The sequence below is a fragment of the Bufo gargarizans genome, chromosome 6, assembly GCF_014858855.1.
Source record: "Bufo gargarizans isolate SCDJY-AF-19 chromosome 6, ASM1485885v1, whole genome shotgun sequence".
Taxonomy (NCBI): domain Eukaryota; kingdom Metazoa; phylum Chordata; class Amphibia; order Anura; family Bufonidae; genus Bufo; species Bufo gargarizans.
Window position 1 is genome coordinate 324,790,017 of NC_058085.1, and position 12,862 is coordinate 324,802,878.

Sequence of the window (12,862 nt, forward strand, 5' to 3'; positions counted from 1 at the left end):
CAAGGGACGGAACGGAAGACATCCTAATGCATACTGAACGGGTTGCTTTCCATTCAGAATGCATCAGGACAAAACTGATGCGTTTTTTTCTGGTATTGAGACCCTTTACCTGATTTCAATACTGGAATAACGCTAGTGTGAAGGTACCCTAAGTGTATTGCCTATAGCACCATCTGAAATCTGTTCATAATTTACCGTACTTGGGATGGTGAGAACACCTAAAACCATCTTCTTCCACATAGACATACATATTAGTTCAGGCATTGCAGATGACTGTTGTAAGAACGCTGAGTTTCTATACCCAGCAGCAAGAATACCTTATAAACAGGCCCCGTAAATGTAAACCAAGGAGAAAATTAGATTTTCTAAAAAAAAAAAAAAAAAAACATAAATGATTTTCCAGTATCCTCAGTTGCTATGTGGCCCATCACAATGTTCTGCTTTTTGATTGTCTCTGCTTTCTAATGGGTGGCCGTAGAGCTTGCAATAAAAATCATGGGATCATGCACTATGGGAATACGGATATAAAAAAGTTTTTATAATGTGTTTTTAAAAGAGTTTTGTGGGAGTTCAATATTGATGGCCTATCCTCAGGACAGGTCTTCAATATCTGATTTGGAGAAAGTTCAATTCCAGGCACCCCTGCCGATCATCTTATCCCCTTCAAAACAATTGTGCAGGGGTTTTATATTGATTACCTCTCCTCCGGATAGGTAATCACTATCTGATCAGCGGGGATCCAACACCCGGCGCCCCTGGCAATCAGCTGTTTGAATAGGAGGCAGCTCTCTATGCGAGTGCTGCTTCCTCTTCATTTCACTGCGCGTCTTCTCCTCTGCAGCGGAGGCGCAGTGTCACTACAAGTGTCATTACAAGCGAATGGAGCGAGAACTTGTGAATACACTCGCTTCTGAGACGACGGACTGTGTAATGAAGAGGGAGTAGCGCTCACACGGAGGGGCTTTTTTTCAAGATGTGATTTTTTTATTTATTTTTTGCATAAGCAAAATTCCAAAAATCAAATATGTACCCATATATCCCCATTCTTTTTCCAGTGGCCACTGTACACGGCATTCGTATGACCTCAAGTACCTACAGTCACATGCTTGCATCGTCTCTGGCTCTGTGCAGATGTCAGGAGCCGAATTGTTACTGTAGATGTCATTTTATTTTTTTTCTACAGGAAAATTTCTCTGAAAAGCCACAACAAATTATGATAATTGCTGATGACATCATGATTGACAGGAACTCCCAGCCACCCAGCCTGCTGATGCTCTTTAAAAAGCCTTTCAGAAAGTCTTATTTTTTCATAGATTTAGGATTTAATTTCTTCTCTTACTGCTCCTGCCATTACTACTATGAAAGTTTCCCATCCTTATCGGCAGGGGCGTAGCTACCATAGCGGCAGACCATGCGATTGCTATGGGGCCCAGGGCAAGAGGGGGCCCAGTCCTAGTTGAGATGATCGCCTCTTCTAATGGAGGTGAAAACTTGGTCAGGACTCTACCCTCTAAAGCAGGCATTCTCAAACTGCGGCCCTCCAGCTGTTGCAAAACTACAACTCCCAGCATGCCCGAAAAGCCTACAGGTATCAGCCTACAGCAGGGCATTGTGGGAGTTGTAGTTTTACAACAGCTATAGGGCCGCAGTTTGAGGATGCCTGCTCTAAAGAAACAACTTTTAGCAAACGAGGCAGTGGAAAAAGTGGCACACGGTTCATTGAAAAGGGTTTAGGCAGAAACCCTTCTGTCCTGTGCGGGGTCTGCTTTGATCCTTGCTATGGGGCCCTTACTTCTCTATGTACGCCACTGCTTATCGGAATGCAATTTTAGTACAGAGTGGGATCACTTCTCATCTGAAGATCTTGCTGTTCATTACCAGCTTATATGGCTAGATTTCTAGACGCCCAAATGTCCCATCTATTTGTCTTTTCTGAAGATCTATACAATCTCATGGGCATTAACATGCAGTTAGTGCTGTTATTCAGCCACAAGAGCAATATAAGGATGGGTCAATATGTCTTGCCTCACTATGGGTGTCTGAGTTGATCCCAAAGTTGTCAGACTCAGGATTATGCAGGCTAGTTTAGGCTTTTACAAGAGAATCTCATTATTCATTTTCATGGTGGAATCCAACATGCTTGAACCTTCCCCCCCGATGCATTCGTCCTACAAATGTCATAGTTGTCAACAGTCCTAAATGTGCATGGGCTGTCCCTAATTTTCAGAGATCATCCTGGCAAATTCCAGGAGCGAAGCTTTACAGTACATGTCCCGAATTTATCAACTACAAGGCTGCTAACTATGCAGTCTACACAGAAGATAGTTGGCCAGTCCTTCTGGCATTTGGCATATCCTGTCACTATACCACATACATATCATGGTAAAACTCATTTGCTGCCGTCCTCTTATTCCGAAAATAAATGGCACATAAGGCTACTTTCACACTGGCGTTTTGTTTTCCGTTTGTGAGATCCGTTCAGGGCTCTCACAATGCGGTCCAAAACAGATCAGTATTGCCCTTAATGCATTCTGAATGGATAAGGATCTGCTCAGAATGCATCAGTTTGCCTCAGATCAGTCTCCATTGCAGCGTTTTGGTGTCCATCTGACGAAACTGAGCCCAACGGATCCGTCCTGGCACACAATGTAAGTCCGTTTTATATGACACAATCTCTCATAATAGAAAACGGATCTGTCCCCCATTGACGTTCAATGGTGTTCAAGACGGATCCGTTTTGTCTAGGTTAAAGATAATACAAACGGATACGTTCTGAACAGATGCATGCGGTTGTATTATCTGAACGGATGCGTTTGTGCAGATCCATGACGGATCCGCACCAAACGCGAGTGTGAAAGTAGCCTTACAGCTCTGGGCCACATATGATTGAAAACTGACCTCTATTTCGTATGGGTATTAGAGCCTCAAAAAGATGATCTTAAAAAGATTATCCCACCACAAACATTATCGGCTAACAGAACTTCTAGGACCTCCGCTAATCACTAAAATGGGCGTTCTGAGCTCCCTACTCTATAGGCCAGTGTCTGACTGAGGTGCCTAGAGCCCACCATTAAAATTCATTCTGGGGGTCCACTATACAGCTACATGCAAATGCTACCTGCCTACATAGTGGTCGGCAGCAATAAGACTCTCGGGATAATTGATTATGGTGGTCCCTTCAACAACTTTGAGAAGGTAAATTGCTGGGGAAAGAGGATACAAGTTGGCCTGGTTCTGTATCTACAAGTAATCTCTGCCACCTGATGCAATATAATAATAAACTCAGTCGTTTTTAATTATTCTACCCAGTTTTTTCTATGGCTATAGGCTTAAGATACCTAAAAGACTATGGGTCCATCTTTGTCAGGGGCCCCCCGGAGGATTCACCTATAAGTCTGAGCCTGCTAGAGGCACTGGAAAGGAGCTGCCGTTTTGCGTTCCATTCAAAGTCTATGGGACGGACAGAGAAAGCAAAGTACTGCGCCAGTCCAGTCAGTCCCATAGACATTGAATGGAGCAGCAGGGCAGTACGGGTGACAACCACTCCATTCAAATGTTCTAGAATTTAGGGACTTAGGAGCCCCTTTATAGTGATCGGTGGGGGTCTCAGTGGTTGGACCAGTCATAAATTTTATTGGCTGTGTAGGTGATAAATGTTGGATAATACCTTTCATAGGTGAAATAAACTTCTAGGTAATGAATTTTTCAGTTATTAATTCTGTTGCTGGAAGCACTATTAAACATGCAGATGGCTTATTATTTGGCTAAGGGATTAAAATAAGAAAGGATGAAGTACTGCTGCAGAATATATATATATATATGGAAAATCCTCTGGCACTGTGACTTTACGTCTGCTGCTTGAAGTAAACAGTGTGCAGGCCTTCTCCTCCTTCCTTTCTCCTGGTTCCCCTCCTCCTAGCTACTCCCTCCTCTCCCTCCCTCCCTGCTCAGTTTTACTCATGTGTTTCTGTTTAAGAACTCCAGTGCAAATGAATATGATTGGCGTCTACAGTCCCCTCTTGACTTCCAGCTGGAGTCATAAGAGAAAGCACTTTTCCTTGCAGAGTAGAGCCGTTTACTTTCTCTATTAGCTTACATGGGGTCTTAGCTGCAATTCCACTCGTCATTTTCTTTTTTTTTTTTCTTTTTTTCTTCTTTTTCTTAGTCATTTCTTCTCATACAATGAAGATTTGAACCAGATCTGACATGAAGCCCTGTGATTGATTAGCCCAGCTCTCTCCACCAACGTTTCTTTTTTCATCTTCTCCTTTTCCATCCAATGTTCCTCCTTGCTCCTTTTTCAAGGGCCAGAAAGGGAGACATCTATATGGCCAGCCCTTTGGACCTATGCTGCAAGCCAAGATTGTGTTCTGATTGGCTAAAATCTCTCGACAAGTTGGCCTATCATGAATCGGATGGACGTGGGTCGCTCTCGAGGAGCGATGTCTGGAAGATGGCTGACGGCTTGCTTTCTCCCATCCCCAGGTGCTGATGCCAACTCTGAGTCCATGATCCTGGAACAATACGTTGTGGTGTCCAACTACGAGAAGCAAGAAAACTCTGAGATCAGTCTGAAAACGGGGGAGCTCGTGGACGTCATAGAGAAAAATGAAAGCGGTAAGAGGTCTTTATATATGTATGTATTTTTGTAATTTTTTTGGTCTCCATTCTTACAAGTTTGGTGCTCCCCTCCCATCCGCAGGGCTGTGCATTAACTACATCTAGTACTGAACTTGGCTCAGGAGGTAAAATGTTTCCCCAGTTGATTTGGGCTCCGAGCCAGAAATATTGCCTTGCTCTGTAGGAATGTCTCCTATGCCTTATGTATGGATTAGTAATATTGCATCACTGTTTTAACTATAGGGGCACCACCTACGTGTTTGTATGGGTGTTGCCTGCTAATGGAGACCGCTGTAATAGTTTTATCCATTGTCGATTAGTTAATAGTTAACAATGTAGCAGTTTTTTTTCCCCCTTACGCAAGCAACCTAAAAGCCAGACGTTGTGTGACCGTTTCTGAACTACGTTGTAGGATCCTCCAGCTCCGTGTATTGGAAGGGAGGCTGTATAAAGCCAAAGGGGATAGCTGTCATATTTGGCAGGCACCATGCAAGTTTATATTGCGTTCAAGGCCTGCAAAACGAATTTATACATTAGGCTGCGTTTTATTACTCTTCTATTGTTATGACACAGCTCCTGGTAAATGAAAAACTAAGGTTCGCAACGATTGGAGGGTGCTGTGTAGTTCCAACCATAGTGACATAAGCAAACAGAGCAGTTGTTCCGGCTGAGGGTTTAGTTAATACCATGTGTGTTTACCTTCTGCTTGGTTTTATAGCTCTGCAAGTATCCCGTAACACTTTATGCCGTGGATCATACGTTTGCATTGGGCTTTGTTGCTGCATGCTGCTGAGCTGCCTCATTGTGCACAGGCTGCTTCCCAGAACTCCTGTAAATGTGGCAGTCTGTCTGGGAGATCATTTCAACCATCCGTTTTTCTTTTTGCGGTTGGGATAGAAGCTGTGGGTGGAGACCTGAAATCAAAGTGTCAGCAAACGTTTTTGCTGTCTGGGTTAGAAAAAATATATTTTAGGAAGAAGGGATTGGCAATTTGTTCCATACAGCGTGAGCCAGTAATGTTTAAAATTTTGCTACCGCAATGGAGAATTCCAGAAATCATGCTAGCGTGGAAGCTGTGCCGCTGAGCCTATGAGAGCCCACCGTGCTTCTGTCACGTTGTTACCGCTTATAGTTGTGCTTCGCGTACGGCCATGCAATTGTTGGGCGACAGTATGAAGATTTTCTGTTAGCAAATGGGTTTCTAAAAAAAATAATGCTATACTTATAGAGCTCATGTAATATATGTATTATTCCATGGATGTGGTGTCATGTTGGCCTAGTGGGTCTAAGTAAACAAGCCTCCCCATGCAACCTTAGGCCCTAGGGAACCAAATTGGAGCATAGTCTGTATTAGAGCGCCCTGCTATTACTTCATCTGAAAACCAAAGTCAACTCTTTTTTTATATTTTGGCACCATCATTTTTGTGGACTTTTTGGACAATATTGTTTTAATTTTCCATGTCACTATTTATATTCTAACAAACAAAGGATCCACCATTCACAATAGGTGATATCTCAGCTTATCAGCTCCCTCCTGACCACAGGAAGTTTTGACATAGTCCCATAGGCCTAGTGGACACTGTGAAAACTGCAGAATTTTAGGATAAAAAAAAAAAATGTGTATATATATATATATATATATATATAGTGGCATGGAAAATAAAATAAAAAATTGCCATAAATTAAACAAAATGGACATAAAAAATTGATTTAAACAATGCTTTATTTTCTGATTACAAATTCCTTTTAAACACTCCTTTATCATACTTGATCTTACCACTTATACAGGACTACATTAGCATACCAAAGGCCAGTTTTTGGAGTAAATATTTAGGAATGAGTCTAGGCCAATGGCCCCACCAACACCCTGCCCTCACCATGCCCCCTTTTCGGAAGCCTAGCTAGGGCGGCATAAAATGCCAGTTGACACTTAAAAAGTTGCAGTGGCATTGAAAAAAGTTGCAAAAGTGGGGTTTTGAAAACATTTTAAGCCAAAAACATGCATAGAGGGAATGATTCATTTCTCCCAAAATCTTTAGTGTAATTGCTTGTTACAATATGCTAATGCTATACAAAGCTCTTTCAAAACTCAGTTTCCTGAAAGCCATGTATTCTTGAGGCCTATGTGGGCAGATGTGTACCTCTTTGATGCAGAGGTAGCAGTTACTCACAGACCCTGGTATCTGAAGGGCCCAATTCTTCATATGACACAGAAACCACTACAATAAATAGCACATGATTTTGTGGAATCCAAAAACTTAAGGTAATGCCTGTGGAGCATGGATTGATGGGATCATCCTACTTGTGGGCCTTGGTTAAAGTTGATTGCCTACAGTAACTGATCAATACAAATGTTCTCCAGGGTTCCCGAGAGTGTGTCATGTGTGAGATTTCAAAATTTTTAGTTAATGATGTTAGAGGGATCTCTTCTGATAGAAGAAGAATATGTAACTTCCAGTTCCTGTGCTAATCTATGTAGGAACATGTCTTCTAAATGTGAAACAGTTTGTGATACATAATACAGACAATTGCACTAAGCATGAACAAGACGAGTTACAGAAGGAGCGAGGGCCCACAATCTACATAGTATGGGAGAGGGACACCGTAGGAGAGGGTAAAGGTGGTCATGGCGGTATAGAGGCAGCAGGGTCACTGGTTGTAGGCTTGTCTGAAGAGGTGGGTTTTTAGGTTTCTTTTGAAGGAATAGATAGATAGATCATAGATCATGTGATAGATCACTTCTTGAAGGACAATTAGGAGACATCCCAAACCTGGTCTGGAACTGGGTGGCACTTCACCAATGAGGCCCACGAAGCAATGTGATAGATTATTTGTGAAACAATTCACAGACTCTAGGGCTGAGTTATATGCCTCAGTCAGCTTCAAAGGAGGTTGTCTTCTACTGGAATTCATAGATCCTGCCAGGTAAAGGCCGCATAGTTTACAGGTTCCATACTAATGGTGGGCATAGCAGAGTTAAGTCTCAAGTTTTGGTATAGGGCCGTAAGTTACCTGTTAATACTACCAAAAGTCAACGTTCTAAAGTCATAGAAGTGACAACATTCACAAGTGGCTCCTTTGTAAGGTTCTTGTAGAAATAAGATTTTGCATTATAATAGCATTAAGCTTATACAGAATCAGTCGCACTTATAGTACATTTGGAGGGCATATGCAGATAGTGCTCCAATTAGCAGTAGTAGCTAATGATCTTGTGACCCTACGCAACTTCACTAGAGTCAGCCTTTGTTCACCTGTGACACCTAGTGCTAGGTCAACTCAAAGGGCTGTGACTTAAGGACACGCTTCTTGTTGTAGCTAGGCAATTACATTGTAGTGGGATAATGCCTTTTGCGCCACCTTCCTGACAATACACAGAAGGTAAACCAGCACACAATGGATTGACATGTTTTTACTGGCTCCTCCATTATATCTACAGACGGGGTACATTCCTCACTGTTTAGTGGCCCGTTGGCTGAATCTTTATGTTTCCCAGCTACGGCGTTGATTGCTACACTTGGTGTGCTAGTAGATGTTCAGGACTTGGTAGTCTAAACAAGACTGAAGCCAGAAATGATATCACTTTTCTGCACAGACTCCCCTGTCTGAAGACATGCATTTTTGTGGTGGTCTTCATAACTTACGAATGGCACTGTCACCGTATCTGTTTTGAAAGGGCTCATCCAGATTTATTGAGTCAGATTTTCGCTCTGGAAGACCCGTGCTCCATGTTTATGCTATGCATTTAACCAGGAGGCCAATGACCGTACAGCAGAGACTCTGTTTTAAACAAAGGCCATCGCGTGGAAAGTTGAAAATGACAAGGATTTGCTCAAGAAATCATAACTCTAGAAATCAAACTCTTCTTTGTTAAGTAAACTCCTGGCAGATGTGCAGCATTCTGAAAGATAAAGTCAAAGAAAGTAGGCCAAGTGAAAAACCACAGGGTCCACCCAAAGAAAATACAAATGCATGTTACAGTCCTAAAACTAGTGGTCTCTCAGAGCTGGAATGCTGCACTGGGAAAACCTTACCCACTATATAATTAAATCCTTTTTACTTAACCTCTTCCACCCTTATAACTAGTAGTTACATGTTTAGCATTATTGTCCTCGACGGGTAATACTTGTATTTAATGGGAAATCTTGAAAGGAAAGTTCCAGCCGTGGAGCATCTGCAGTAATGTCATATTTTCACTTTCTGACATGTAGAGGTAGCTGTAAAGTTTTGCGTTTGATCTCTTTACGGATACTTTGCAAAAGTAGTGAATATTCAGTCCCAGCTTGTCCAGGAGTACAGCTGTGGAGGGTGTAGAGGTTAGGGTTATACCTTGGCCTTGGCCAAAAGGTTCCTCTGCACCATCTTCAGCCACAAGGGGCTGTTTTCATGCAGCAGTGTCATTGTGAGAGTAAGACTGGTTCCAGATGGTTATAATAAGGCCACATTTGGTCTCCTCAGTCTAGTGATCCAAATTCAGTTCAGTAGAACTATGATAAGTTCAGGCATTGTGGCCATAAACATCCTAAGATGCCTCAGTGATAAAGCCTGAGGCTAGCAAAACACTTTAGATGGATGACAGTAGAACATCATTTGGTTGAGAGCTATCTCTTTTGATCCCCCCCTTCACACATATGTTATGAATAGGAAGAGGGGAGAAATCCGCTAATAGATACATCTCCCTTGAGGGCAAAATGATTGGGCATGTTGAAATTCAACAGCTTGATACTTTTCTCCACTGACACATGCCGTCAGGCAAGAGTTGGGAGACATCCATACACATTAGATGGTGACTGGTCTCAATGAAATTGGATGGATTTGTCCAAGTTAATCTTGTATGCATGGCCAACTTAAAGGGGTACCTCCAGGAATTAAGAAAATGAGAATATCATTTTATTATTATTATATTCCCCATTACCTTTCATTAGTTATAATGGCTTGTTTTGTCTGGGGAGCAATCATCAGGAAAAATAAAATGGCCCCTGTCCTTTTAGTACACACAAAACCTGTCCTAATCACTCAGCAGGACCATTCCTTCAGAACACTGAGCTAAAGAGCTGCCTCATCCTCCTCTCTGCTCTGCTTGTCAGGGATTATGATCCGGAATACAGCTGATAAGATCTTCAGCTAAATCTCTGCAAAAATGGAGTTTATAAGGAGACATGAAGTACTGAGATGGACAGAAGAGGCTGTGGTAATGGAACCTGCATACAAGTGGTGCTGCTCATTATCCACATCCCCACCTTCTCTCTGTACTTCATGTCTCCTCATGAACGCCATTTCTACAGATATTTAGCTGAAGATCTTATCATCTGTATTCATGATCATAATCCCTGACAAGTAGAGGGGGATGAGGTCGCTCTGTAGGTCAGTGTTCTGAAGTAACTTGTTATCCTGAGTGATTAGGACAAGTTTTGTGTGTCCTAATAGATTGGCGGCAATTTATTTCTCCTAATGATTGCTCCCCAGACAAAACGAGCCATTATAAGTAATGAAAGGTGTTGGGGAATATATTTATAATAAAGTAATATTTAAGAATTTTCAGTAATTATACTTTATTTCCTGGAGAACCCCTTTAAGATTAAGGGATTTTTGCCCTAAAATGTATACTTATAGCGGGTCATTTACAAAAGACTGGCATTTCACAAGCCAGTCTTGGTAAACAGCCCATTGGTAAAAGATGCGGCCAATTTATTAAGAGGTGCAGACCTCTTTATTAATTTGTTGCATTTGTGATATTGGTGTGCCAGAAACTCAAACCTACCCCAGCTCCTGCCAAGAGCAGCATAAAATATTCACATTTGCACAAAATTTGATTTTGTGACTTTTTTATTCCAAAAACTTTGCATAAAGCCTTTGTAAAGGGTCCTCTTTAGGTGTCGTGATGAAAAAAACATTCATTTCAGATCTGGGAACATTCCTTAGAAAACTGACCTGAGTGCCCGAAGTTTATTGCTGTTTCGACAGTCGTATAAGTTGTTTTGCATTTCTGGATTTATTTGCAGGCCTCTCACTCAGAAAAGTTCATTGCACTCTATATCTTCGCCATTAACCAGTTGGCCGATCCATGTTACACAGTCCAAGCAGAAAATACTTTGGTAGTAGTACTTAGATTTGTGTTACTTGTACAGCTATGAACCACACTGTGTTTAATCCAATAAGGAGAATGAACAGACACCTCTAGCACCCAAGCATTGTTTTGTCTGGCCTAGTGTATAATGAGAAGCTTTTTTATGTGTTTCAGTGTGACAGTTTTTTATATTTTGTTTTTTTACAACTTGGAGGATTTTGTTGACATACTGAAGCTGAATAATGCCCCGCATTCCAGTGTTTTGCAATAGTCATGTGCTGGATTGCATATTTTCTGTCTGACCGAAGCAGGAGAAAATAAATTGGGAACATGTTTCTTTTATTCTTTCCCCTTTTTATTTATTAAAAAGTTACAGTGCCTTGCAAAAGTATTCACTCCCCTTGACTTTTTCTGTGTTTTGGTGCCTCACAACCTGGAATTAACATGGATTGTTTGAGGATTTGCATCATTTAATTTACAAAATATGCCCACAACTTTGAAGATTTTTATTTTATTTATTTTTTATTGTGAAGCAAACAACAATTAGGACATAATAATAGAAAAAGTCAATGTGCATAACTAATCACCCCCCTAAAGTCAATACTTTGTTGAGCCACCTTTTGCGGCAATCACAGCTCCAAGTCGCTTTGGATAAGTCTCTATGAGCTTGCCACATCTTACCACTGGGATTTTTGCCTATTCCTACTGGCAAAACTGCTCCAGCTCCTTCAGGTTGGATGGTTTGCGCTTGTGAACGGCAATCTTTAAGTCTGACCACAGATTTTCTATTGGATTGAGATCTGGGCTTTGACTAGGTCAAACTCGTGGCCCTCCAGCTGTTGCAAAACTACAACTCCCATCATGCCTGGGCATACTACAGCTATCAGGGAATGATGGGAGTTGTAGTTTTGCAACATCTGGAGGGCCATGAGTTTGACATCCATGGACTAGGCCATTCCAACACATTTACATGTTTCCCCTTAAACAACTCAAGTGTTGCTTTAGCAGTGTGTTTGGGGGTCATTGTCCTGCTGGAAGGTGAACCTCCACCCTAGCCTCAAATCACGCACAGAGTGGGACAGGTTTTGCTCAAGAATATCCCTGTATTTAGCACCATCCATCTTTGCCTCAACTCTGACCAGTTTCCGACTCCCGGCTGCTGAAAAACATCACCCCAACATGATGCTGCCACCACCATGTGTCACTGTGGGGATGGTGTTCTTTGGGTGATGTGATGTGTTGGGTTTGCGCCAGACATAGCATTTTCTTTGATGGGCGAAAAGTTAAATTTTAGAAGTGAAGCCCGTGCTTTGGACCGCAAATTGCTGTCCGCCATGCACGGGCACCGACTGTGGCCGAGCCGCATGGGGATCGTGGACCCATTCACTTTAATGGGTCTGCGATCCCTTTGTTCTGCAAAAAGAGAGAGCATGTTCTATCTTTTTGCCGTGCGGAGGCACGGAACGGAACCCCAGAAAGCACTCCATAGCGCTTCTGTAGTGTTCCGTTCCGTGCTTCCGTTCCGCACCTTTCCACATCTCCGGATTTGCAAACCCATTGAAGTGAACGGTGCCCATGTATTGTGGATCCGCAAATGTGGTCCGCAATACGGCAACGGGCAGCACACGTTCATGTGAACGAGCCCTTAGTCTCATCAGGCCAGAGCACCTTCCTCCATACATTTTGGGAGTCTCCCACATGCCTTTTTGCAAACTCACAACATGCCTTTTCGTTTTTAGCTGAAAGTAATGGATTTCTTCTGGCCACTCTGCCATAAAGCCTAACTCTATGGAGCGTACGGCTTATTGTCATCCTATGAACAGATACTCCAATCTCTGCTGTGGAACTCTGCTGCTCCTCCAGGGTTACCTTAGGTCTCTATGCTGCCTCTCTGATTAATGCTCTCCTTGCCTGGTCCGTTAGTTTTTGTGGGCGGCCGTCTCTTGGCAGGTTTGCTGTTGTGCCATTTGATGGTGCTCCTGGGGATCATCAAAGATTTGGATATTTTTTTTATAACCTAACCCTGACTTATACTTCTCAACAACAGTGCCCCTTAATTGTTTGGAGAGTTCCTTGGTCTTCATGGCAGTGTTTGGTTAGTGATGCCTCTTGCTTAGGTGTTGCAGCCTCTGGGGCCTTTAAATAAAGGTGTGTATATGTAATGACAGAACATGTGAC

The 12,862-nt window shown here is 42.3% G+C and overlaps 1 protein-coding gene across 3 annotated transcripts in view; it reads left to right on the top strand.

Annotated features, from left to right (window-relative positions):
* Positions 1-12,862, top strand: part of SH3PXD2A (SH3 and PX domains 2A) — a 312,517-nt gene that overhangs the window by 224,908 nt on the left and 74,747 nt on the right. For all 3 annotated transcript variants that reach the window (XM_044297873.1, XM_044297874.1, XM_044297875.1), the window contains one exon: positions 4,486-4,617. In XM_044297873.1, the coding sequence (XP_044153808.1) occupies positions 4,486-4,617 (132 nt within the window). The remainder of the gene's footprint in view (positions 1-4,485; positions 4,618-12,862) is intronic.